General features: G+C 44.9%; 3 protein-coding genes across 4 annotated transcripts in view; 2 read left to right on the top strand and 1 right to left on the bottom strand.

Moving 5' to 3' along the window:
* Positions 1-2,941, top strand: part of SYNJ1 (synaptojanin 1) — a 46,945-nt gene extending 44,004 nt beyond the window's left edge. The window contains 1 exon segment of the mRNA XM_050331416.1: positions 825-2,941. Coding sequence (XP_050187373.1) covers positions 825-1,673 — 849 coding nt within the window. The 3' untranslated portion in view covers positions 1,674-2,941.
* Positions 2,942-3,531: 590 nt separating this feature from the next.
* On the top strand, positions 3,532-10,647 carry CFAP298 (cilia and flagella associated protein 298). The gene is made up of 7 exons (XM_050331743.1): positions 3,532-3,776; positions 4,818-4,985; positions 6,144-6,211; positions 8,010-8,168; positions 8,602-8,733; positions 10,089-10,184; positions 10,265-10,647. Exons 1-7 carry the CDS (start codon positions 3,638-3,640, stop codon positions 10,373-10,375), a joined length of 873 nt encoding a protein of 290 aa, XP_050187700.1. The 5' UTR covers positions 3,532-3,637; the 3' UTR covers positions 10,376-10,647.
* A 4,704-nt stretch (positions 10,648-15,351) lies between these two features.
* EVA1C (eva-1 homolog C) overlaps positions 15,352-27,714 on the bottom strand; it is a 30,720-nt gene continuing 18,357 nt past the window's right edge. For both annotated transcript variants that reach the window (XM_050331742.1, XM_050331741.1), the window contains exons 4-8: positions 26,875-27,027; positions 19,897-20,040; positions 17,142-17,213; positions 16,358-16,450; positions 15,352-15,883 (exon numbers count right to left, since the gene is read on the bottom strand). In XM_050331742.1, the coding sequence (XP_050187699.1) occupies positions 15,501-15,883; positions 16,358-16,450; positions 17,142-17,213; positions 19,897-20,040; positions 26,875-27,027 (845 nt within the window). In that variant the 3' untranslated portion in view covers positions 15,352-15,500. The remainder of the gene's footprint in view (positions 15,884-16,357; positions 16,451-17,141; positions 17,214-19,896; positions 20,041-26,874; positions 27,028-27,714) is intronic.

Genomic DNA, 27,714 nt, shown 5'->3' with positions numbered 1-27,714 from the left:
GTTAACAGAATTTTCAAGCTAAATACCCAAACTCTTCGGGTATATTAAGGTGATGTGTTAAAATGACAAACTTTTTTGTGAAATTTTAATTCTCAGGAGCTGTGTTAACTTAAACTCAATTCATTAAAAAAGGGGAAGCTCTAAACCCTGTTCTGTCAGTATGCTGACTGAAAAAGTAGATACTCCACCTTTTGGGACAGTTCTTACAAGGTAAAAAAGTTGCACTGTTGTTTGAAGAAATGTATAAAAACAGGAATATGTTTGTTTTTAGAAGCTGAGAAGTTCTGTGGAGAAAACTCTGTCTTCTCCATTCAATATTATTCTAAACAAGGATAACTTGCCATTTTAAAATATGTCCCTTCTCATACCAGGAAGCACCGGAATGCCTACGGGTGCCTGTGTCTGCATAGAAATGTCTGACATGCACGTACTAATGACACTAATGATTCCTTCCATCGTGATGCTTAAATACTGCTTGTAACATCAGTGTGACAAACAATGTAACCTAGAGCTCCTTATTCTCTAGCTGTGCTGGGTTATCACTTGTTTAGAATACAGTAGCATTTCCCAAAGGTTTTCTCATCCAACGTTCACATGGACTTGGGATTCTGACCCGTAGGAAGTAGATTCCAGCTGCGTTGATCACCAAGAGGGGAACACGGTGTTCAACAACTCTTAGGCTTTTTTTCAGAGAAGGGGTTCAGGGTGGTTGTTTCCATTCTAGTTACAGCTGAATTGTGCTGAAGTTTCAGCTGGAACAGTGAGAAAGGGGGGAGGTGTCAGGAATAACCTGGGGATTACTGAGCACGTTGTTTCCTTTGCAGCTGAAACCCAACTGGACCTACAGCTCCAACCCCGACCCCCAGCTCAGCAGTGACCCTTTTGAAGACCTGTCATTCCAGCTGCTCGTGTCCCAGATGCAGACATGTGTCCGAACATCACCCGCTCCACCCTTAAACCAGGAGCTGACACCTTTGCCTTCAGCAGCACAAAGAAACACCGATACTTTGAATACTATAAACTGCATGCCAGCAATGCCTCCTACTCCATCCTTCCACTCATCCCAGGAACATAAGCGCACCTCTCCAAATCCGTTTGTTACTGGGCTGAACTGCGCAAATCCGTTCACCGAAAGGACTCCTAACGCTGGGAACCCATTTAGGATGGAAACGCAAGGGTCCGGAATAACCTCGCAGGTACGGGAAGGACCTGCAGTTTCCCGTCCTTTCCCTTCCCTGCCCCGCCCCAGCTGTAACACAACCAAGCCTCTGTTTTCTGTGGATGCAGCTGAAAACACGTTTTGCTCGCCAAGTAAATCTCTCAAGGCAGAAAATGTGCAGCCCAAGGGGTGGGTGACATTTGATGAGGACGAGAACTTCAATCTGAAGCTAAAGCCATCTACAAGTGTCCCGGATTTTCAGAGACTCGGCTCCAGGAAGTCAGCTGGATCTCCAGGGTTGCTGGGCACTGAACAAAAGACTTTCCTTGGTTCAGACTTTAACTTTGGTGATGACTGGAATAAAAGCTCTACCGATTGCTTCTGTACAATGCCAGCAAGGAGACCCCCTGCACCCCCTGTCCCATCCAGAGCAACCAGCAACAGGTCCCCTGCAGATCCCTTCGCCTCCTCGGCACCCCAGGTGTCACCAACTCATGATTTTACAGAAAGATAGTTGTTCAAAGATACAACAGGTTGTATTTGTTGCTACATTTATCCAGTAGAATAATTGGGTATTTGAGATTATTCTGTGTGCAATAATTAAGTGTTAAATGCACTGAAACTTAACTCTACTCATAAACAGCCACTATTGCTTGTGTATAAATTTTGAATGTGTATATATGGTAGAGCACAAAAAAATTGTCTGAAATTTATTAAAAACCTGATGTAATAGTATTTGAATAGACAGAAAAAGAGAAGAAGGATGAGCTACTGATCTCATTAAAATCTACCAATCCTAGACATAGATTTTGCTTAGGGAGCTCTCTCATTTCTGGTCCCCCTTGTGGAATTCCACAAAAAGAGGCTCCCTGCTGGTAGCCTCCCCCCTCCCTTTTGACTGTTTTGTTAATTGTATTTATAAGTATTTACCAAAGAGCTGCCAAAGTTTATTGAGATTTGAATGTTGAAAAGTATTGTTTAGAAGTTGTTTTAATTTATAACAGAGGCTATGGATATTTGTAAGGCTTATATTTGAATTTGAGGCACAACAAAAGTAGTTTTACTTTCAAAATACAAACAAAACTTTGCATATTAATATATTCAACTAATTTTCTGTGTCAGTACATTTCAGCTATTAAATCCTATTGTGACATACACTCACTAGCACTAATTCAGAATAATTGTTCCATATCATCTATTTATTCATTACTATTTTAACTACATTTTTTTTCCCAAAAATTAGAAACAGCGTATAGAAAAAGTTTTCCCTCAACCTCTGGGAAAAGATTCCCCTCGGGTTTTGAGATACAAAGCAGTCTTTACCAGTTGCAGACAATACAGTCTGCCAGCCAGGGAATGAAACAACACAGTAACATTGTATTTACAGTAGCAAAATACTCCAAGGGCAGTGCGCTTTTTAAATTCTCCAGTGCTGTCGAACATGGTCTATAAAATAACGCGTTGTTCCTTTGGGCAGTCCCTGGTTAACCGCGAGCTGCAGCTGTGTAGAGCAGTGATAGTGAGTTTTATATGGCGCTTTTTTCTGTTCAGGTCCCTCAACTTGTACATTTGGAGCAGCAGTTGGTACCGTTTGTGCTTCGGTGTGTGAGTTCCCTTGTTTTATGCTGTTGCTATAAACATCTGTGTGATCGGTGTTTTGGTATATTCCTACATTAGCAAGCCAATTTCGGGGGGAAACTTTTTGCTAGCTGGAGTCACGTGATGATGAATATGTTGTCGAATATCTAACTGCAGTGATTAAAAACTACTGTCTGAACTGTACCTGGTGTTAGGCACCTCTGCACTTCACAGGGCTGTGGGGCTGGAGCGGCGCCTGCAGGGACCACGGGGAATGCTTCGGAATTCCAGTGTGTGTGTGTGTGTATACATACATACACGTATATATATATATATATATTTCTGTGTCTAAGCTCTGGTAGCGCCGTGACGTGTGTGAATGGATGGGAGCGATGACCGCCAGCAGAAGCTCTGAAAACGCGGAGAACTGCAGTGTGACGTGACCCGCTCCCCACGGGCGCTCCCGCACACCTGTCCGTGGCTGTGTCCCGCTCCCCGGGGACACCCGCGTGTCCGTGACACGGACGTTCCCGCCCCTCACCCGGGTGTGCTCCTTCTCTCTCCGTGCCCGGGGCGGCCCCGGAGCACCCGGCCGGGGCGCGGGCCCTTTAAGGGGCGCCCCGGTGTCTTCCGGGAAGCGGAACCGGAATCAGAGGAGCGGCCGCTGAGGCAGCTCCGGAGGCAGCCGGTGGATCCCGGGAATCCCAGTGGATCCCGAGAGTCCCGGTGGATCCCGAGGGTGCCGGTGGATCCCGAAGGTGCCGCTGACAGCGGGGGCGGCCCCGGGAGCGGCCCCGCCGTGCCCTCAGCGCGCCCCGCGGCGCTGGGCGCGGCCGTCGCCCCGCGCTGGCTCCTCTTTGCCCGTATCCAGGGACGCGGCCCCGTCGCTGAGGCCCGGCCATGGTGCGGCTGCACGTGAAGCGCGGCGGCGAGAGCCAGTTCCTGCTGGAGGCGCCGGGCAGCTCCCGCCTGGCCGAGCTGGCGGCCCTCGCCGCCCGCATCCACAACGGGCGGCTGAAGGTGCAGCGCCTGTGCTCAGGTACCGCCCGGGAGCGCCGCCCTCAGCAGGGCGGGGGTCGCCCGCCGCAACCGCGTGGGAATTCCGGGCTTGGGGATTTTAGAGCGGGCACTGCACAGGGCTGGGGACGCACCCGCTGCGTGAACCTGTAGTGGCTGCTTAAATCAGGGCCTGGAAGGGACTTAAACGTCCAGTTCCACCCCCTGCCACGGGTAGGGACACCTCCAACTAGACCAGGTTGCTCCAAACCCCGTCCAACCTGGCCATGAACGCTTCCAGGGATGGGGCAGCCACAGCTTCTCTGGGCAACCTGTGCCAGATCCTCACCACCCTCACAGGGAAGAATTTCTTCCTAATATCTCATCTAAATCTACTCCCCTTCAGTTTAAAGCTATTCCTCCTTGTCACTTCACTCCGTGTCCAAACTCCCCATTTTGGCACTGGAAAGGACTCCTTTGTGTCCCTTTACACGTGAATGTGATCGTTCCCTACCAGGTGCTTGGTGCAAGGCATCCCCTGCCCTGTGATGGAGTGGCTGATGCGTCTGAGTTGGTGCTGAGTTCAGTTTTGAGGCAGTTTTAAAAAACTTCCTGCCCTGCTGTGGGGCTGCCAGAGCTGAGATTCCCCCTCAGGTGAGCCTGACCTGGGGGTGCAGCCCACCCTCACCTGCTGTGCTCCAGCCACACTGCGTTTGTGGACTGTCTGAGGCCTTACTGAGCCTGCTCTGAAATTAAAAAAAAAACAAAACCAACAGCTAAAGTGCATAGGGAAATGCCCAAAAGAAAAGGGTTATGGCCAGCAGGTACCATCAAGGCTTGAATCCCTGCACAGGCATTTGTTATGTTGTTTTATATGTATGGGAAATGTATGAATTTTGACATAACTACAGCGTCTGTATCTGTCTGTGTGTCTTTATATCCCTTAATATTTATTCCTTGGACTTAGCTGTTTGAACTGAAGGCTGGGGTTAAGGTTTGCCTGCACACACATCATGTGAAAGGCTTTTGCAAATGGTCTTTAATAACAAAAGACTTCTAATCTTGTTCTCTGAACGCTCTAAAGAGATGGAGGAGCTGGCAGAGCATGGAATTTCCTTGCCTTACAATATGCAAGGACTGACAGATGAGCAGATTGGAGAGCTGAAGTTGAAGGATGAGTGGGCAGAGAAGTGTGTCCCGAGCGGTGGGAGCGTCTTCAGGAAGGATGAACTGGGACGGAGAAACGGGCACGGTAAGTCAGATGTAAAGAGTTATTTCCTTCCCTGCAGACACAGACCACCTATAACAGACTCCTAATTCTGGACCTGAATAGCCAAAGTATCAGTTACATACACAGGAGTTCTGTCTTGGGTTAGGGCCTGGGGTAATACTGATTTGAAAAGCCTAAAGAGCAGCATATCTCTTCAGCACACAAACAATCACCAGGGGCAAGTTGGACTGTCCATTGTAATTTACTCTCCCCACTTGTAAATGTACACTTGAGAACTGGTTTTCTCCAGAGACTCCAAGGTACATCAGCTAGTTGTTTCTCTAATATTTCTCCTTTTTTCTCATTGACTGGGACTCAGACTCACTGAACTCTCACTTTGTTAGTGAGAAGACAGCTTTATAATGTTGAAAAAGTTAGAATATTGAACAGTGTGTATATGTGGGCCAAACCAAATACCATCAAGCACTTAAGTGGGAAGTAAACTGGGAATGAGTATGCTTTAATTGGATTTTTGTATTTGAGGACAGGTTTTTATAGTAAGTAGATAAGTGTGATGTGATATGAAATGAACAGTGTATTTGCAAAACTACCTTTGCTGTTAGATTGAGATTTTAATTAGAAAAGAAGTCAGACCACTGTGAGCTGTTGTGCCCAGTAAAAGCACATCTGCCAGTACAGTCCCCAGTAGTCCAGCAGGGAAAGAGCCTTGTTTTATGTTGTGGAGGGTATGGGATTATGGTTGTTGCTTTCTACTCAGTTCCTTTGTCCCAGGTGAAGTTCCAAGTCACAGAATTATGAAATCACAGAACGGTTTGGGACCTTAAAGCTCATCCAGTTTCACCCTCTGCCGTGGGCAGGGACACCTTCCACTAGACCAGGTTGCTCGAAGCCCTGTCTAAACCTGGCATGGAACACTTGGGAATTGGGCAAATACCAGTCACATGTCTTTGGGCAAAAGTAAGTTTGGCTGTCCCATGAGAAGTACTGTTTTGTCTTGTAAGTTAGTAAGAAATACGGGAATGAACAATCCAATTTGTAAATAGGCTGCAGCTTAGGAGTGTCTCTCCTGCTTTGTGATTCAACACGGTTTCATTTGCTCACAGTGGATTCTGGACAGGTTGTGCATTTGGTTTCTTTACAGTAAGTGTAGACCATGAAATATGTGTCTCTTGTTTTTAGCTCCAAATGAAAAAATGCAGCAGGTTATAAAGAAGACAATAGAGGAAGCCAAGGCATTAATCTCTAAGGTAAATTTCCTCAAGTGGTGTGTGGGGCTTTCCTAATAAGTGCTTTGGAGTTGGGCAACTTAAATAAAACCAGACTTCTTTCAGTGCAAGGGCTGCCAGTTCTTGAGAAATACCATGATGTGAATAGTCTAATAAAAACTGACATCTCTGTTAATTATTTCCTTTGTGGCTTTTGGCAAGCTGGTTCAACAGGTTAAGGAATCAGATCCTAAATTCCAAGTGAATGCTGGCGGCCGAGCCCACGTGGAATGATTAAATGGCACTCAGTGCTACCCAACAATTTGCTATTGATGTGTTCTTTGGGTGAATACTTGTCGTGCTTTCTGGTGAAAAATTAACTGGGTTCTGTGCTCTTCCTGGAGTCAACACAGCCTTTTGTGTTTTATGTATACTTAATTGAAAAATGTGTTCTAATCTCTTAGATTATCACAGAATGGGTTGGGTTGGAAGGGACATTAAAGCTTATGCAGTTCCAACCCCTCTGCCATGGGCAGGGACACTTTCCACTAGACCAGGTTGCTCCAAGCCCCATCCAGCCTGGCCCAGGGATGGGACAGGGATTTGGCCTTGGTTTGACAAGCACTTGGACTCATGCTCGGTCACAACAAGTGTGTTCAAAGACAAGTGTGAGGCCCTCGTGGGATGGTGCTTTCAGGTATTCACCTTCACTTTGCCAAGTCTGTAGATGTTCTGTGTTGTGTGTCAGCACTTGTAGGACTTTGAAACACAAATTAAGTAATATTTATTATAAAATGTCTTTGTTGAATGAATTAAAAATAGTTTGTGAAGTGGTTTGTGAAGTGCATCACTTTATAATGATGAAAATGAAGAAATGTGCATTTTAAGTTTTATGGGCTAGTTAACAAGATCAAAAGTGTCCACAAGGAGGCAACATTCTCGTACCTTATTATTTAAAATACTGAAATGGTTAAATCCATAGGGAAAAGCTTTATTTCTTCTCTTCCAGATGTGTTATGTTATCTCCTTTATCCCTGGTGGTAGGGTTTGGAATGACCTCAAGTGTTTGATCACACAGGTCTCTCCAGGAGCTGTGCAATAGGACAAGAGAGCACGGTCTTAAACTGTGCCAGGGGAGGTTTAGGTTGGATATTAGGAAGAAATTTTTTACAGAGAGAGTGATCAGACATTGGAATGGGCTGCCTAGGGAGGTGGTGGATTCTCCATCCCTGGAGGTTTTTAAGATGAGACTGGATGGATGTGGCACTCACTGCCAAGGTCTGGTAACCACAGTGGGGTTGGATCAAGGGTTGGACTCTGATGATCTCAGAGGTCGTTTTCCAACCCGGTTGATTCTATGATTGATTCTATGAATATGCTACGCTTTAGGCTTCTGCTCACGGGTGCTCTATTTTTTCTTTCAAGTTTTAGGCCCCTTCTCTATCCCACACTTGAATTCTACTGGTTTGAATCACAGTCATGAATCACATGCGCTTGGAAACCAAAGCCTCTCTATCTGACTTCTGTGGTCATACATGTCCTGGGTTGAGTCCTGTGTCCCACAGGCAGTTGGTGTTAAATGCCTCCTGCAGAGTTTAGTGGAGATCTCCTATTTTTGTTTCCTCCCCCACCCCATGTAAGCAGGCTGAACAGAGGGGCCAAAGGGGAGTGATGTGCTCCAGAGTCAGTATTCCAACGAGGAAATTTGCACTTCTGGTATCTTTATGCAGCCCATTAGCTCTACTCAGATTATCCCACCTCTGAAACTTTGAACTGACTACAAAAGCAAAGTCTTCTGCAGGTTTGCTTAAATTGCCAATGATCCCTGTCTGTATTTCAGAAACAAGTTCAGGCCAACGTGTGTATGAACATGGAGATGGTGAAAGATGCATTGGAGCAGCTCCGAGGGGCTGTGATGATTGTGTATCCAATGGGATTGCCTCCACACGATCCAATTAGGATGGAGTTTGAAGATAAAGAAGACTTGTCAGGAACTCACGTACGCAGTAACCTATTCCCATTCTGTGTAGTCCCTGGGCTAAACATGTGCTATGCTGTTCTCCATCTTATCATTGAAGGTTGTTTTCACTTGCATGATGGATTTTGTTTAAGATTTTAGTCTCATAGTTTATGTAAAAACACACCAGTAGCTTAACTAGAAATAAAATTATTGGAGTTTATTTGAAATGTTGCATACAACACTCGGGTAAGTCTGGGTCTCATTTTAAATAGCTGGTTACCTGCAGTATGAAGAGCTCATTGCCCAAAGTGTTCACGTGAGATCAAGACTGAATGGAATATGAATGAATGAATGAATGCCACAGATGAGCATGAGGAGAAAGATGTAGCAGAGGTAGATTTGGGAAAAAAGCAAGAAACAAATAGAGCAAGAAACAACACCCCTAACACTTCACCTTGTTTGTATGTCACAGGCTGGACTAGAAGTTATAAAAGAATCAGAAGCACAGTTATGGTGGGCAGGAAAGGAGCTGCAAGAAACAAAGTTGCTGTCTGACTATGTAGGAAAAAATGAGAAAACAACCATCATTGTCAAGATCCAAAAAGTGAGTATTGCTAGGAGATGTCTGTATAAGTTCTTCACCTTTGGCCGTCTGTTCTCTGTGGAAGAGAATTGTCCATAGGTGTCTAAAATGGATTATATTAGTCCTGGCTTGAATGTCTCAAAATGGCACATCTATTTTAAGGTTTGAATTTATTATATTCTAAATTTTTCTTCAGTAATTCCTTTGCCTGTCAGTTACAGGCAAACTGTAACTGCTGTTATGACTTGCCCCGTAGCACTTTTGTGAAGTACAACAAAGAGGTATTTAAAAATAGATGGAATACAAATTGAAAAGTTTCATAGCAAATCTTGTCAGCTGCAGGTGTCTGCAGTGCATCCCTTGGAGATAAGTCAGGTGATTTATGTGTCTGTCACTTAGAAGACCAGAATTTCTTTCTCTTTCCTCTCAGGGTGACTGAAAAATGGTGTGGCAGCTTAACAGCCACTGAAGTGCAGGCTCCCAGGGAAGTTGCCTGTTTAGTTAGTTGATGGACCTCTTCAGAGGATGCAGAGTAGTGCAAGGGTTTCTCTGTTCTTAAACTACCTCAGACCCTTTCTCTTCCAGAGGTCATCAACCTTCTCCATGGAAGCTGCTCTGCTTGCTGTTGCTGACAGTAGCTGTCACCAGCTGTTTTCTTCTCTGTGCATCATTTCTTCCAAGAGGACAGTTACCTGGAAAATAAATTTTCTTTAATTTGTAGTATTTTATAACTCCTGCCTTCCCTGCTTTACTAAGTATTGTGCCATTCTGAGTCTGTATTAGCAGGGGAGCTAAAGATAGATGGGCCTATCCTGAGATATCTAGAATGACCTTAAAACAGATTTATTATGTCTTTTAGAGTGGCAGTTTAAGTAAAATAGACTCAATCCTGTTTGCATCTTCCACTGATGTCCACAGAGTTGACAGCATGATTCAGATGCTGAGGTGAAAAATGAACCACTTGAAATCACTTGAAAAAACAACCCTCACTTCCCTGTGAGGGTGGGGAGGCCCTGGCACAGGTTGCCCAGAGAAGCTGTGGCTGCCCCATCCCTGGAAGTGTCCAAGGCCACGTTGGACGGGGCTTGGAGCAACCTGGTCTAGTTGGAGGTGACCCTGCCCATGGCAGGGGTTGGAATTAAATGATCTTCAAGGTCCCTTCCACCCCAGACCGTTCTGTGATTCTATGAATGCAGGAGCATTTGTTCTTCTGTCCTGAGGGACCTTATGAAATTTGAGAAATCCAGTTGTCTGAAGGAAGGTTTTTGCTGTCTTTGTGTAGCTTTTTGCTATCTTTTGAAGGTTGTGCTACCTCGGTAGCTTCTACTTTGTATCACAAATGCCACCAGTGGTAACATTTACCATTTCCCTTCCAGAAAGGACAAGGAGCTCCAGGGCGTGAGCCTGTGATTAGTCATGAAGAGCAAAAAGAGATGATGCTGTATTACTACAGAAAGCAGGAGGAGCTGAAGGTGAGTGTCTCTTTGGTGCTTCAGAGCTGTCAGAGCCTGGACTGTGTCCCTCACTGCCTTCCTCTCCTCTCCATTCACAGAAACTGGAGGAGGATGACAACGACTCATTTCTAAATGCTGAGTGGGCAGACAACCAAGCTTTGAAAAGGCAATTTCATGGTGTAAAAGACATCAAATGGGGTCCAAGATGAAGCCCTGCAAACCCCTTCTTAAGCTGTTCGTTGTTTGCAGTGAGGATTGTATGCGGTAGGTTCTTCTTTCAGAAGCTGAAATTGTCACTTCTGTAGCCTCGGGTGTTCAATAAAAGTTGACATTTCCCTGCAACTCCAGCAGCATTTGTCTCTGCAAAGAATTGAACCAATTCTCTTGAAGTTTCATATTTTATTAGAAACTTGTAATTTGAATATTGAAATGCTAATCCATTTCCTAGATAACAGATCTAGTAAATATGCACTGGAATGTTTGGTGTTGTTTGGAGTGGTCTTTATACTTCCTTCTTATTCTTGCATTACTATTAGATGGTGTGCCCTGTAATAGGTAATTTATTTTACAATAAATTTGTTCTCCCAGGCTAATGCAGGGAAAGTTAATGATTTTTATGTGCTCGTTCAAATTTCAACATAGCTAATTCCAAACTATAATTTTTTAATTGAGTTAACCTCTTCACAGTTATTTAAAGGAAGTATTTTTGTATAACCACAAATAACACAGAAATCCTTGTGGAATGCATAATTTTCATCCATTTGGTTTAGTTTTCATTGCTGGTATATAAAGGTTGACAAAAATCTGTATACAAAAGCAAGCAGCATTTGCAAGTAGATTAGATAAATAAAACCAAGTTTAATATGACAAGATGTCTGAAAGTAAAAAATCATAATTTTCTGTATTACTGTGGTCAAAGAGACACAGATCAAGTTAAAACTCTGAAGTGTTGGCTAAACTCGCAGCTGGAAGATTGGATGCAGAAGAGATAATTAATGCCACAATAATTAATAGTGAACTATTAATGGTGGGTTTACTTCAATCACTGATTTTTTTATTTTATTTTATTTTTAACTCTTAGGAAAGTTTGGTGTCCGGTAGTTTTTACTGAACCTCAACTTTCCAGTAACATGGTATTTTACCAAAAAAAAAAGAATCTGCATGTGGGATTTTTCTAAGTTGCAAAACCTGCCCTGTACAGCTCTGGGGATTTTTAACCATTCCCATAGCTGAAAGCTTTTTTCCCTGATGTGCTCCTTTGTCCTCGTCAAAGGGTGGAGTGAAGAAAATCTGGAAATACTTAATTCTTAGTGTCACTGGCAGTGCAACCCCCAGTGGTACGGTGGATGTTCGTGGTCCATAACTGGGATGGGGAGCACTCGGTGAAATCACCAGAAAACCACAGTTCTTGATTTGTTATAAAGGTTGTTGGTCATCTGGTCCAGCTGCTGGTCAGTCCTGCCAAGGGTGAGGCCCAGGTTGCTGGAAGTGTTGCTGTGGCTTTTAAGACTTGTACAGATTCAGACTCTCTCCATGGTGGTTCCATAGGGATTTGTATGAATGCTGTCTGTTCAAAACAGGTTCTGCCTTGAGTAATTCTCTTGTTTGGACAACTATATAGAAGTGCTTCAAAAAGTAACCCAAATGACTTTGTAGATTGATGACTTAAGAGTTGTTACACATTTGTTTTTCTCTTTCCCAGCATCTTCCTAAAATATTTACATCCTTTTGGCAGCCAGAAAAAAAATGTAACGCTGTTTATGAGCTTTAAAAGCAGGTTGTGAGGCAGCCTGGCACATTTTGTGTCGAGGGGGAGTTAAAGGGAGTTACAATTCCGCTTGTGACAACAATTCCCCTCCCCAAAATCTCGTCTCTGTTTAAGGGGCTGGCTGAGGACATGTGGTTTTTGTCCTGCCAACCTGGGAGGGAGATTCCCAGAAGGTGGACTGCCCATACGCTCCCCAAGGTGGAGATTTGCACCAATGCCGGGGCTTGCAACATGACCTTACCCAGTGGTACTTGTTTTTTGGGATGTTTGCACCCCAGAACAATTCCTTAGCAGGATTACTTCCTTGTCTACTCTTCCTCATTTGAAAGTATCTTTTTTTTAAGTTACTTGTTCATAACTGCCTTGAGCTTTGTGGTCTCAGCCAGGAGCTTCCCAGGTGTTTTGAATCAGTTATAGTGGATGCTTGAAAATATCCTACTGAATCCCTCTCACCAGTAGAGCTTTCATCTTCAATTAGCATCATTTGAGGAGTTTGTTCTGGGGGGCTCCCAGCCCTGTAAATAAGTGATGTCATTGCTGGCTTTTGGCCATTGCATTTATTGTCCTTGATACCAGGAAAGTATTCCATTGCAGAGAAGGCAGAGTGAAATAGTAGAAGGAGTCAAGAAGTCTGGTTATCTATCCAAGACTTCTTGAGAGTTACTCTTTCAGTTAAAAAGACTGTCAGGGAAAAAGAGACTTTAAAATTACCATTGGACAGAGGATGCTGAGAGGAGGGATGTTTGAACAGGACCCTGGATTATGGAGCTTATAATATTCTCATCTCCTTTCTAAAAGTGAGGGCAAAGCAGACATAGTAAATATTTAACACAGACGAAAATTCATTTTATTCTGCACACCTTTAACTGCTGTTCCCTGCTGTAATTGGTGCTGTTTTCTTCTTTAGCTGAGAAAACTTTCCATAAGATCTTCTGAGTTTTTACCACAGTATTTGTGGATCTGCTGGATTAATTTATGATAGCTGAAATTAAATGAACTCATTGGAAAAAGATTAAAGACTACAGGAACCCAGGAAAGCCTGTAGGTATTTTAACTAGTTAGGGATTTTGAGATGATGGAGATAGGAACACCACACATAGGTTTGCATATTTTAGTTTAAACCATTTATTTCCGGAAGTTTGAGAGCAGCTGTGCCCTTCCAGAGGGAAAACCCATTCTCTGTCAAAGGACTTGCACAACAGATTGTTGCTAAATGTGTTATTTTGTGGCCATATCACCATCCTAATGAATGGAAGTGGTTTCCAGACGTGGTTTCACTCCTTTTCAGTTTTGCTTTCCCAGGTTGTTCCAGGCTCTGCTGTCACCCAGGATTCAGAAGGATTTATTTACTGCTTCCTGCAACCTCACCCAGGGATTCCTGGTGACAAACTCAGGGTATTTTCAAGGCAGGAGTGGGGAGTTCCAACAGCCATGCCAACACTGCATGTTGCCTTGCAGCAAGTTTAGGTGTTGATGTCATTTCATGTCATTTCCAAAGGCGTGTTATTCCCACAGCCACGCGTGTGGCACGAACCAAATAGTCCCTAAAAGTGCCAGCTCTCCTTTGCAGTATTTTCTCCTTAGGCTGCTTTTCTGGGAAGTTGCTGGGATTTTACTGCTGCAACTCCATCCAGCCCTGAGCACCCTTCCCATAGCGCTGCTGCTGCTGCTGCCCCATGGCACCCTCCCAAAAGATACCTGTAAGGAAACAGATTCCAGCTATGGCACTTCTGCTGGTTTTTTCACGGCTTGGGGCAGGTAAGGACATTCCTCATTAATTCTCTGGTCTCTCTACTGGATGCTTTTTTTGCAGAGGGTGTTGTTTCAGAAAGATTGAAATAATTCAACGTCTGTTTCTCAGGCTTTTCCATGTTTGTATTCACTCTGACTTTCAGACTGCTGTGAACAGTGAACATTTGGGAATGAGGTGAACCACTAATTGATAGCTTTCCCCAGTTAGAGTTGGAAAGTTTATGCAGAAAGAATAAAATAGCAACCCAAATTCAGACTATAAATAGTTTAGTCAAGGGAACAAATCCTGAGTGAAGCTTGACCTCCCAGCCTGGAGCAAAAGCTGCTTTCCCTACCCTGCTGAGTTGCTCCTGGTGCTGGGGTTCTGACAGGGTTTGTCACCATGTTTGAGGATCCATTCAAACAGGTATGCATTACTAAGCACTTTTTTTTTTTTTTCTAGTTCAAAACACATTCCCAGAGACTGTGGAATGCTCCATATTGGGAAGGAGGCACCCGCAGGAATCTTTTACTGTGCGCCTCCTGTGGTGGAGCCCAGCCCGCTCTCCACAATCCAGTTGGATCAGTAAAAGGAAGAGGATAGAGGTTTTTTTCACTAGTACAGTCTGTCAGCAGTGGGAATTGTTGATCAGTCCCTTCTGTCTGCCTGGGAAATGGGTGGCCCCTGCCCCATGAGTCAGGAGGAAGGAGCCAGCTCCTGCCCAGGGCTGTCCCACATCTCTCCACAGGGCCAGCCAAAGGCAAACCCACCTTCTTCACCCTAGAACCAAGGCATGGGGTTCTCCAGACAAAACTCAGTTCACCAATATCGTACCGTAGCACAGGCTACAATGACTTTTTGTGGGGAAGGGGAGAGCAGTCCCAGCGGGAGTGCAGCCAGAATCCTGGGCTGTGCCTGCCTCTCCTGCAGTTTCCCAGTGCTCTGAGTGACCTCAGCCCTCTCCTCAGCCTCTCTTCCTTCCTCTGATAGGATGCTAATTGCTGCTGAGGTTTTTCCAGCTGAGCACGGGATTGTGCCTTAGTCATCCGAGCAAGTCCCCTTCCTCCTTTAAAGTTTTCTCAGCTTAATTTGACTTTGTATCAGTAGGAAATGACAAGTCATGTCACTCTTTTCTTTCCAAGTGTTTCATACTGCTCGGCTCTACCTGGACACGCAGCATCTGAGCGGGGAAGCAGAATGAAGCCATGAAGTATTCCCAACAGGAAGTGACATTTTTCCTCCTTTTGTTCAGTAAATTCCCTATGGGCTGCAGCTAAAATATTGGAGACATTTTAAAGACAGGAAGCAGAACTTAACCCCCCTTGTAATCAGGATCACTGTTACCAGAGGAACATGATTTATTAGGGAAAGGTTGAGTTAAGGAAACAGCAGAAAAGCTTCAGGAACTTGTGCTTAGTTTTGCTTTGTCCTTCACATGCCAGTAATAATACTCATATTTCTCATCAGTAGAGCAAGTTTTGATGTAACTTATGAGCTGCAGCACCCTAACTGGTTACAAGTGCCATCTAACGCAGAAAGTATTTCTTCATGTGATGGTTTTTTCCACCTTTTTTAATATTCCTTAACCTGCACCTGGCAGTTGATCCCAAATTACAGTGAAAAGTAATCCATAACAGGAATTAAAATTATGAAAGTGTTTTTCATAGAAGTATTTGTAGACAGCCAAGGGTATGAAACTCTCCTTTTATTGCATGTATTTCATTGTATTTTACAAATAATTACATGGATACAAATGTTCCTTCACAGAAGGTACATTTCTTTTTTTAAAAAAAAAAAAAAAAAAAGGGCTAGGGCATCATCCAAAATAAGCCATTTATTGCTCATTAATATAAAATGTATTCATATTTCTAGGAGGTGTCATATCCGCACCACTGTTCATCCAGATTTCTTGTATGATCTGCTCCCTGCGCTCAATCCTTTCTGCCAGTTCTGCCGCCTCTGTCAAATTATATCCTGAGTAAGAAGGTCTGTAAAGTCCATCTATCTCCTCCTGGGTGTCCAAAAGGGAATCCTCCTCCTCCTCCTGTTCACTGTTCTCGTACACTCTGGCACTCTCTGGCACCAACTGCTCCTCCTTCCTGTGTAGTTTCCGGATGTCCCTTGCGCACCAGCCGCGGATCACCAGGGCACACAGCGTGAGGATTAACCCCACGCACACGCTGGACACAAACAGGAGAGCGGCTCTTTCGAGGTGATCTGCAGGCAGAAAGCCAGGGTTTAAACAACAAATCCCATCTCTTTATGAGCAGCTCACCAGTGTTCTCAAACAGCTACCAGAATTCTGCATGCCCTTTTTGGTTTTTTCCAGCCACCCTGCCAAAACAGGCCTTACCATCACTGCTCCTTGATGATCGCTGTATGTTTACAACCCAGCATCCCCAAACATGGATGTCTCCAGTGCTGCTCACAGGCCAGGGCCAGGTTTTTAAAACTACTGAACAACCGACAGTCCCCATTGAAAATATTCATTAAAATATATCTTGGCTGCAGTCTCTAAAAGAGTTTGGATCCTTCAAGATGGGAAATATTCCATAAATATCAATTATGCTGCAATTTTCCCATCCACAAGATTGATTATATTCTAATAATATCGTTAACATAAACATGGGATTACTAGTTATGACCTTTCCTCAAAACGTGTGCCAAACAATCTCAGCCTCATTTTCCTACCTCTGATGTATGCAAATGTAGCCAGGTAGTTAGAGCTAACAATAATTCCATCTTTCTTTGGAAATCTCGATTCCTTTGGATCAAGGTCAACACCTGTGACATGAGAAGGTAAAGCAAATTCAGTGAAGCTACTAAACTCATATTCACCCAATAACTTTTCAGCCAAAAAGTCCACCCAGAACACAGGCAGGCCCAGGCTGTGCTGCAGGAGCCTCACAGAATATTAGACCAAACAATGGTTGATAAATTAAATCAATATAGAAACAAAGCATTGAAAATACTGAACATCTAGAAAAACAATGTTACCAACTGAAACCCTCTTGTGCCCCATTCCTATTGGGGTTTCTAAAATAATTTTAGTTCCTGAAGCTCCACAGCTTCCCAGTGGACTTCCCACCCCAAGCACTGCTGTGTGCTGTGTTACCAAGGACAGTGCACTCGCGTGAGCCGCCTCCTTAGCTCTGTGGCCTTCAAGAAGAGCAGGTGTTGGCATAACTCTTAAAAGATTCTTCACCCTGTGAAACAACTGCAGTCTCACTTTTGCTCTTCCCAGCAACGGTGGTTGTGGGTAGGCTGGGCAGGTCACTCCTCTCACAGCGTTACTGTGACTGCAGGGCTGTGCCCACATCCCGCTCCCAGCCTGTCCCGCTGCTCTCCAAAGGGAAGAGCAGCTGTTTCAGCAGGGTTTCCACTACCTCGTGCCTCAGATGAAGCTCTGCAGTGGGAAAACAGCCTGTTTCGAGCAAAGGGAAGCAGCAAACCCTGTGTCTGTGATGGTACGTACCATCATTCTGTTTCGTGGAAGACTTGTTATCAGGGGCCAGGGGGTTGACAGCCGTGAGGATAAATTTAGGAACTGCAAAGACAAAAGACAAATTGTGTACTGTTAGTTTTAGGAACCCTCTCCCCAGTTAATTACTGTGTACAGCCCGGGCACCACCCCCCTTGTTTTCAACCCCTCAAGGGGTGTGCCAGCCCTGAATAGGAGACAAAATTGGCCTATAAATTCAGGATAAACTGTGCTACAGTCAGATGCTAAGTTGCATCTAGGTCCTGGGTTTAGATGAGGATAATTCACTGTAATTCTCAGATAAATGTTTAAAGTCTTGCGTGATGTCCTCTGCAAAGGCTCTGCGACGGAAGGTGGGGAGGATGGGAATAGATGAGCTGGGTGGGAGTGGGCTGCATCCTTCTCATTTCATTAGTTTATTCCCTTGGTAAGTGTTCACAGTCTTCTTAAAGTAATTAAAAGAGCTAAAGGCAGGTGCATTGTGCAGACATTGAGGGCTCATATATTCTGTGATGGGTGAATGGGCCCTTCAGACACCCAGATCTTGGCAGCTGTTCCTGTACTGTGTGAAGATAGACTGATTGATTTTCAGACTGATGTGAAGAGGCAGGGGAAGGAAGAAATTTCAGGTATGAACCTCACCTCTATCCCACATAGAAACATTTGCCAATAAATAGTGTTGAGAGAGTTAAATGACACCGAGGAGACTGAGATTTGCAAGTTAGCGTGGTTTTCGTTTGGAAAACAACTAAGAATAGGATTTTTTTTTTTTCCAAGCAGAACTTTTCTTTCTGTATGGGCTCAAAGTCAGAGCTGCTTCCTTTCCTGATGAAGGAATATTTTTGGTACTCTTAGCTCCTGTTCGCCGTGGAAGGCCAACAGAGATAGGGGAGAATGAGCTCATTTCTATTTTGGCTCGTCCCTGGTCATAATTCTTTGCTGTTTTCCAGCAGCAGAACACTTTCCTTGGTGCCTGGGGCAGACAGGGAGCAGGATGGATTGTTTTCAGCCTGCAGTCTGTATGTTCTGAATAACTGCCTGTATTGGGAACAACATCCTGAGAGGGTGCACCATTCCACTGCCAATGCAGGACCCGAAGCTCCCGTCACATGGGCTGGGACTCCTTCACCTATGCTGATGTTTCTCCTGCTCCCCTCGCAGGGGGAACTTCCCAGGGCTTTGCTTGCTCCTTTCCCCCTGTGCTATTCAAACATTTGTTGTAGGGAAATGTTTAATTCAAAACAGTGTGAACAGAAAAAGCTCCTGGTTTGCGTTTGCTTGCATTGCTTTTTTTTCATTAGGAGGACTTTTAGCTCGGGTGGGCTGCACCAGGTTGCTGAATGGAATAGCTGGTACTAGAACTAGAATTTTAATCAGGATAATTTACTACAGCAGCACTACTTTGTCAGGTAAAGTAGTAGCCAGTCACCAAAGCCCACAGAAGGACTCTGGCATCCAGGGAGTGTGGATACCCCGTGGGGCGTCAGGAGCCCTGAGAGAGCATTCCGTGACCCTGAAGCCCGGTCTCAGCAAGAGCCAGGAATGCCACCTCGTGCAGACAGGAGATGCTGCTGAGCAGGTCATGGGGGGACACTGAGACTGCGAGAAACCAGCACCTCCCAGCTCCTGTGATGCTTTTGCTGTCAGGAATTAACTGCGAAAATAAAACTGCAGCCAGACACACCAGGCCTAAAACAGCTGCTGACCACTGAGGTGGGGAGTTAATGATTTTTTTTCATGTTCCTGACCATGATGGAAATACTTTCAGGTGTGGCACAGCCTGTGGTCTGCTCTGCTGTGCTCCTGTTGCTTCAGGGAGAGGCCTGTTGGCATTATCTTGGGAAGCCTCAGGTTAGCAGGAATCTTCTAGTGAGGAGAAAGAATGTGAAATGTCTTTCTGGAATATGCCCAAACTCTTCCCATGTTCATTAGATGATCTGTGAAATAATCAGATCTGCAAATCACTGGCTAATGCTTCAGATTGCACAGCTCAGGAGGATTTGGCAGAAGAAAAACTCTCCCAAATGTGCCAGCAACACACAAGAACACTATTTATTACGCATGTGTTTTGCAAAACCACTTCCCTAAATAACAGAATGCATAATTCCAGTGCAAACAAACTCACTCTGCTTTTCTGGTGGTGCACAGATGTGCAAGAAGGAATGACTGGTTGTAAGTATCCTCAGACTAATTAGAGATAATTCTGTTCATGAAGGGAACTGCACAATAATATAACATGTTAGTGCCCTCTCCAGCAACAGGAAGCTGAATTACTGCACTGCCTCTCACAACCAGCTCACAGGCAGACTGAAAATCTCCCAGGCTCACTTTCCTCTGATCTTCAGGTACGTGGCGATCTGGCCATCAGTCCTACACTGCTATTCCCAAAAAACCTGTGCCCTTTGACCACTACTCACTAGACATGCAGCCAAAGGACACTGGTATGTCCCCATGGAACTGCTCCTATTGAGGAATTGTAGGGAATTCTTCTCTTCCCTTATGAAAACATATTAGTCTATAGCAAACCGTATGGAAAAAAAACCCTTAATGCCTGAGTTTTCATTAGATGCAGCTCTGCCTGTGGGGTTGTTCACATATTTTGTTGGTTCTTGTGTGGCTGTGTCATAAACTTCCTCAGTGAAAGGGAAGGGGAGATTTAGGAAGGCTCAGTGTCCAGATGTGTGTCTGTCATAGTTTTGCTTTGCAAGCAGAACGAGGCTTTGAAAATGGATGGTGCCTTTGCTCTTACCACATGCATAGCTGACAGTGAGGGATTTTGTCACTCCAGGAAGGCACGGGCTTCCAAAATCCTGGCTACTCACAATGATTTTGCATCTCTGCTTCCCAGAACACCTCTTTGATAAAACCTCCAGCGCTGTGTAAGACAAACAGTCTGAAAGAAAAAGATATACAATATACTATACAATAAATACAGAACACTAGTGTTGTCTGAAACAAGAGCTGCTGGATGCACAACTAGAGACACAAAACTGATCTCGGGCATAAGTTTGTCTAAGCAGGATTTCAGAGTTAAATGTTAAGATCTGTCAATGCAGGGAAGTCAGCTGCAATGAAAAGGTGAACCTGCAGCAAGGTAACTGTCCCGTGTTGACTTCCAGGTGTACTAAGAGTCATGTCAAGCTCCAAAGGGGTGCCCAGTATAAGGTCTCTGTGTTCCCTTCATGATATCTTGGAAGAAATAAGGACATCCAAACAGCAGTCCATCTATTCCATCTCAAGGCAGGTGTGCAAATCAAGGGAGGTGAAAATGCTCTATGCAAGTCTTTCTCTTGGCCTCTGGGTTATTGAGATGAGTCAACTGGATGCCTTGTTTCAGTTCAAGTCAGGTGAGATCAATTTTTGTGTCACAATAGCTTGGGCTACAGGGAAGTTTGAGGTATTGAAAGTGGATTTTGATTTATTATGAAGAGATCAGAATGGGCTCAATATTTAGCCAGGGAAACATGTGGCAGCCAAAAATGGATTTTGCACTGAAACCGAAATCATTAGAGTGGGAAGGTGTGTGAGTTACACTCTGTTTAAAAAAAAAAAAAAAAAAAGTCTCCAAATGTGATTAGATCTGGAGCAAGTAATTTTTCTGAAGCTGCTGCTTCCAGTCAGCATCCCCACAGGCATTTTGTGGCTTTCTGTGCATGACAGGTATGTCTCACTCCAGGCTTCTGAGGCAAGGGCACTCTGGAGGTCTGAAAATAAAGTTCTCTGGGCATTAAAACAGTCCCTCTTTCTCTAATAGAGGATGGCATCTGGTCACCTTCCAAATGCTGAAGCTCATTTGAGCTTCTTTAGAGGAAGGGCAGACAGTGTTTGCAAAGGCCCTCCAGAGGTTCCCCAAATCTGAAAAGAAGTGGAGGTTTGAGATCGAGTTCTTGGCAAAGAAAATTGACATTTAATGTGTGAAAATGGTGCAGATTTGTGATTTTTAGAGTTAATCCCCCGACACCAGCACTAAATAAGTCATACACCTGAGCTGAGCCATCAGGAGATATTGGGCTGATCTGTCTGACAAAGGCCTTGCAGGATACTTTGGACATGGATTTTTCAGGGACCAGCTCTTCCTTTGGCTTCTCAGAGACCTAAAATCCCAATGTCTGTATGTCCCAAGAGGTTGTGGGAAGGCAGGGAAGGCTGACCTAAAGAATTGGGCAGTTCTGATTAAATAACTCAGCATTTTAGCTGCCCTCCCTGGTGATTTCAGCCGAGGAAGGATATATTTGCATGGACATTTTAGGCAGCCAAACTTACTTTGCCAAGTGCAAAAACAACAGGAGAGTATCAGGAGGAATTATCGGGTGATTCATAAATTAATGGATTGGGAGCACAACAGCAAACTGAATTATGTTTTCTACAGAATTTCCTGCCCTGGGAGCTACTCTTGGAGCCTTATAAAAACAGGAGGCTGCTGTGCTGATGGTTTTCTACAAAGTCAGTGATACGGCAAGTACATGTTTCATTTTGCCTTTGGTAGATGCTTGCTCTTGTTTCTGTGGGAGTTAATAGCTTCTTATCTTCTCTATCCATCTTGGATTTGGCTCCTCTACCTGAGGAGCCAGTTGTCATATGCCTGCAGGCTCTTGGCAGGCCAGGTTTTGGAGAACCTCCCAGGGATTGCCTGGTGTCACAGGTGAGTAAATGCAAACTGGTTGCATGGCTGGTTTGCTTTTGCAGGACACCACAGGAGTTACCTGGAAAGCCCTATAAAATTAAAAAAACCTATTTAACAACTTCCTGCATTCTAAAAACATTTTGGTTTTTAGTGATTCAGTCAAAAAATATTCTTTTTTTTTTTTCTGTCTGGTTTATGTGCATCCTTGCTGCCTTCCCACTAGTTCTCCCAGCTGTTATGATGGGAATGACTTGAATAACTTATCCTCCTAGTCAAACTCCGTTCAGTGCTGCATCTTGAGTAAAGGAGTCCCACAGAACAGCCCCAAAGAAAGCAGAAACGGGGAGATGAACATAAATACTCAGAGTGGCTTCTTTCTGGCTGTCCAAATGCTGCTTGAGCTACACGTGTCTGTGGGGCTTGTTAAACTGGTACCATCCATTTACAATAAACTGCCTCTCAAAAGGCACATTCCCAGCATGCTAAAAAGGCTGGTGGCATCCACTGGTGGACAGGGCAGCGACGTGTGGCTGGGAAAACACTCCATTCCTCACATCTCTCTCCCACAGTTGCCGAGCCTGTCGGTGGATCTTTTGTAGCAGACACCCCTATGGATGGCACGGGGACACGGGTGTCAGGATGAGGTTCTTAGTGCAGTAATAAACCATCCAGTCTGACTGCAGCTATTTAACAGTTGGCGTAGAAAGCCTTGTTTCTGGAGGAAAGGCTCTTTCAGCTCCCTAATTAGCTTTGTTTGGGAAAGTTTTGGCATGCAAATGACACGCTATAAATCATGCAGGTTTTAATGAGAAGCAATTTGTCTTCTGGTTTCTTAAAGCTTTTCTCAATTCAGACAGTTGCTTTCCCTCCCTTTCTTTCCACCCTGCCACACAAGACCTGCAGATAGGTGATGGAGCATCTTGTGCCAAGCTTGGCGACAGCATCCTGTCCCACCCTCTCCAAACATTTCCAGCTGCCCTGTTCTCCCACATCACAATGCACAGGGCGAGCACTGGGACTCGAGGGGCAGGGGATGTGTCTCAAATGTGGATCCCCATGACACAATAAGTAACAGTAACAGGCAGGCACAAGGACCAGGGCACACACAAAAAAAAAAACCTCCACAGTTTGTCACCCTGACACTGAAGCCCAGCTGCTCCTTGCTTTCATCTCCAACTGCTCCTCATGCTGATTTATGTGCCCTGGGCTGTGCCCAAACACGGAAGAATAAGGAGCTCGCTTTTAAAATCAACTGAAAGCAAAGATTTCACACCTCCAAATCAGGATGGCTTGTGCTTTGTGGAGCCCGAATATCAGCTCTCAGGATGAGAACTGACAAGGGGAAGCTGTGGAGTTCGAAGCAAGCTACGGCTGCAGACTCCTAAAGAAAGTTCCCATAATACTATGGTAATTTATGCAGGAGCATGGCACACAGGGTCCCTGTGCATCAGAAAAGGGCCGTTTGAACCGCTGCTGATCCCGGCAGAAACACACAATGTCATTAGCACCACTTAGGAAAAGTGTTACTGATACCTTTACATTCCAGGTCCAAGTATTGTCAGTAAACAAGGCAGGATGATATGCCAAAAGTTCTACTTACTGACAGTACAGACCATTCCCTGGAAGTGAATCCAGCACCGAGACTTTCTGAACAGCTGCCCCCTTTCTCCCTCTCCCCGCAGTGTCTGTCCTGAGGCCTTGGAAGCCTGCAGGAGATTATCCCATTGCCTGGTTTGATTTACAAGCAGCTCCAAGTTCAGAACTCTGTATTTTGTACAAAAAACCTAATTTTTCTCTCCTTGCATATGCATGAGCATGGGGGATCCATCTCACCAAAATCAAGGGCAAGGGACAAGTGGAGCTCCCCACTTGCTGGGAACAGCAGGAACCAGACTCCCTGCTCCTGCATGTGCACAGGCAGGAGTTCCTAGGCAGTGTGTAAACATTCCCAGTCTGCCTACAGGCACTTGTGCCTCCACTGCACTTATTTCTGCTCTCAGGAGACTTTCCCAAGGGACTGCCTCACACTAGCAAGAGAGAACATCTTTTAGTAAGAGACAGAAATCAAAAGCTTTTCATTCACGATCAGTGAATAAGAAAGGCCCTTTAAATTGTCCACAATACTGATAAAAAATAAAAATAAAAAAATTAAAAAAAAATTACAAAAAATCACAGCATCACAGAAACCTGTTATGTAAAAAAATGATGACACCTAGGGACCAGAAAGAACCTGCAGGATTTTGAAAATCTCCCTTTCTTGCCTTTCTAACACCCCTTCCTCTTAGCTGAATTCCGCTGGAAAGAGAGGGTTAGGACAAAACCCAGGCCCAGGCTATGACGTGCCATGATGCAAGCTGTGATGAGAGTGTGTGAATTCTCCACCTCCCCTCCCAAACTCCCCAAAGTGGGGACCAGATAGAAGAGAGGGCTGTCCTGGTCACTTGTGCTGGAGGGGATACACATCTGACCAGCCAATGCACATCAATTTCTGGGAAGGATATTGCAGTGTTCTACTTGCAAGGGGCAGCTGGAGATGACCCACTGGAGCCTCCTGTCCAGTATTTTCATGTATTAACAGGAGTAATTTATTATTTGAGAGGTGTTTGTTGACCTGAATCTTCCTTGTGCTCTCTATGGTAACCTGTTCTGGTGCAATCCTTTAACTTCTGACCAATGCATTTTCTCTTTCCTCATGCACATGTTAGTACAAATATAAAAGAGATAATGGGTCAGAAAAGGCAGCAGCTCAGACAGGAACAAACTGCTACGTTTTCCTGCTTTGGTGCCGTGCACAAGAGGTTCGTTATATGTAGAGCTGAGGGTCAGGATCCTAGAAGTGCTGCAAGGCCATAGCAGAAATGGATTTATACACTCTGTTTCCTACATGGAGAAAAGCCTTTAGGCTAAAGAAATTTTATGTTTTCTTGTGTTCCCTTTGAAGCAATCTGTCCCTCTGAAAATCTGTCAGCTGATTTGACAGGTGGCTCACGGAAAAGTGATGGTTCAGAACACATCTGTGCCAGCCCAAAGCTGCTGTTCATCACTGCTTATCACATGTACCACCAGGTAACCAAGATCTACAGGAGTATCTGATTAATTCAATGCCCAGAGCCCCTGGCAGGATCATATCAGGTGTGGAGAGATGCAAAACCTGAGCTCAACAGAGATTTCCTATGCCTGGCATTAGGACCTACAACGTCCTGAAACAAAACTCTTCTCCACAGTGTAAAAAAAACTGCCTCACAGTTTCTCTGTGATGCAGTGAAGAACTGGAAAGGCTCAAGCACTGCCTTTAGGCTGGGAAACACAAATGTGGGCAGAAACAACAATGGATGCGTGGTGGAAACAATTTAGCTTTTGGTGCAAACACAAACAAGTAAGTGGGCTCTGATTCAGGAAGGAAGAGCAGCTGAAGTAAGTTTTCAAATTGTCTCAAGTCATTACAATCATGCTGACATTTAAATTACTACTGCTTTCCCTGAGAGAAAGGTACACAGGCATTTCAGAAGTCTAATCATGCACCCACTCACATCAGTAGGTGCTTAAATAACCACAGAAGATTTAAGCTCTAGACAGACAGACCTGGAGTCAACTGGATCTGGGTCCTAAGTGCCAAGTCTTTTGTGATGACTGAATGTGAACTCCCATGCTGCCCAGGTGCTCTTGGAAATTCTACTGCCTGCACAGGGTCACTGGTACTGTGCAGGAAGAGGCCAAGCACCTGGAAAATCTATACAAGGATCTACCTTCTGTAGATCTACTTTGTGTTTGTCTCAGGTTTTATGCTCTCTCCTATTACCCGTGTCATGGGCTGCTTTATAGAACACAAAACCAGCACCAGCCAGGGCATTGCTCCAGGAGTGCTTGTACACGGGGGCCACAGCAAAGCTTGTTGCTGTTGCAAATTCTTTCTCTATTTATCCTGGGAAACTTTATCCAGTAAGAAGGGTTGGCAGAATTCTGGCCTGTGAACTGTAAGTGCTGACATTAGAGGCGAGTGGTTTTAAGAGGTGACTGAAGTGCAAGACATAAGTACGATGGCAGCCTTTCTCGATGAGCTGAGCCATCTCTGCCCTGCCTTGTGTCACACACTGCCCTGGTGAAGGATGTGTGGGTCTGTCAGACACCTGCTAAAATCTTCCCTCCCCAGAACAGAAGGCCCACACAAGGTGTGAAACACAGACCTGGCAATATTAAATAGATCCTTGTCCAAGAACAGATGACAATTTTCAGCCGATGCATTTTTAATAGTACCTGTGTAACTAAATAGAAACATTGGCTTGCAGACAAATGGCTCTTAAGATTAATTATTGATCTCTTCTTGATGTTCAGAGATGCTTCTCACAGATTACACTTGTAGTATGCTCCTTAGGAGCAATTCTCAGCCTTTGCACAGGGCTGGCACCAGTCATACAAGCCCTTTCCTGTGTGCTACTAAGGGATTTGAACAGCACACACACCTTGTGCTGGCCTTCTCCATGGCATGAAAATTTATCTTCATACCTTCAGCTTCGACCACTGAACACATTAATCAGTTTAGCACCATTTGGACATTCCTGCCTGCTGGACTTGGTGCCAGAGAGGTCCCAGGCACATTTAATTTCCTGGTATACCACCACAGAGTCTTGGACTCTGGTCATACAACAGCATCTGAGCAATGAACCCTGTCCTATGGCTCCTCTCCTTGCAGTCTGCAGCTAAGGCAAGGAAGATCTGGCAGAAAAAGGGATCAGAGAAGAGGGAAGCAGTGAAACGCAGTGTCAGGGTTGCCTGATTGTTGTCAGAAGCTGGAGGAAGAAGAGGCAAAGAGCTGATCTTTAGTACATGCCACCTAAGTTGAAGACAGGCAATAGAACTAGTTTTTGATGTTAATCATACTAAGGACTGATTAACCACGTGAAAATTTACTACTCTGCTGCATTTCTTCCTCTATGTTCCTCACTGGGCGATTGATTTGAGTTTCAGAAATAATCTCTCTTACATCTCAGTCGCTGACCCTTTCAAAACACCGTTGCTCTTGCACCTGAAGCTTTCTCCCCACCTGTTTTCCCTCTTCTCTGAGCACCTGCCTGGAGAAGGTCTGTGAGCAGTGTACAAACCTACCAAAGGGGGGGATGTGCTCCGCCTCTGCCGAGCAGACGCTCTCCTCCTGTGCCCATCTGCCATAGGTGGCCGAGTAGATGATAAGGAACTTGGATTCCTGGCAGTGGAGTTTCAGTTCCTGGTTCTCACATGCTGATTTGGTTTTGTATTCAGCTAAAGTAGAAGCAAACAGCAATAAGGTAACATGAGGCAATTTGTTCAGCTGGGCTGTTAATAGTAAATAGCAGCGTGACAGAAACCAGCTTTTCTGCAACTGCTGTTGCCAGTGACATGAGGCACCAGTACAACAGAGTCAATAGCAGAGCACTTCCTCCAACTGAATGCTCCCGTGTGATCATCCAGAGCCTCTGGCTCCTTTTTGAATTGAATAAAAAAATTAATTTTGCCAATCTCCTCTCCCAGTAGAACAGCCTCCCCCCTTCCTGCCTGATTTCCTGGCTTGCTTTCCTCCCCTGCTCCGTAGGAGAAACCTCATCCTTCCCTTTTGTGTGTCCCCAGGACACTGCTGCTCTACGCCCACCTCGGCTGCCCTGAGCGCTCATCAATCACGGGCACGGCTGGCACCGCTCGGTGACAGCCCTGGGTGAGGAGCAAAGAATGGGAGGATAAAAGCATGGGAAAGGGCTCCCCATCCCCAGCCAAACACCGCTCCCAGCTGTATTTGCAGGGCTTCACCAAGGTCAGGGGTTTCCCTGAGCTTCACTATCCAGCACGGGCTCATTGGAAAGTTTTGCCGACACAGCAATGTGGATCAGGAGCCTGAGAAAAACACCCCCTCTCCCCTGCTCAGCTGGCACAGCCACATAGGCAGCACTCTCAGCACAGAGGTGGGGAAGTCAG

The sequence above is a fragment of the Myiozetetes cayanensis genome, unplaced genomic scaffold, assembly GCF_022539395.1.
Source record: "Myiozetetes cayanensis isolate MyiCay16 unplaced genomic scaffold, myiCay2020 scf5-8, whole genome shotgun sequence".
Lineage (NCBI taxonomy): Eukaryota > Metazoa > Chordata > Aves > Passeriformes > Tyrannidae > Myiozetetes > Myiozetetes cayanensis.
This window is presented reverse-complemented; position numbering and strand designations above follow the sequence as displayed.

Excerpts from the sequence above, each read along its gene's own strand:
- CFAP298 (XM_050331743.1), top strand. The coding sequence starts at position 3,638 with ATGGTGCGGCTGCACGTGAAGCGCGGCGGCGAGAGCCAGTTCCTGCTG. Across the intron at positions 4,986-6,143 it reads GGGACGGAGAAACGGGCACG|CTCCAAATGAAAAAATGCAG; the intron begins GTAAGTCAGATG and ends TCTTGTTTTTAG. Across the intron at positions 8,734-10,088 it reads TCATTGTCAAGATCCAAAAA|AAAGGACAAGGAGCTCCAGG; the intron begins GTGAGTATTGCT and ends TTTCCCTTCCAG.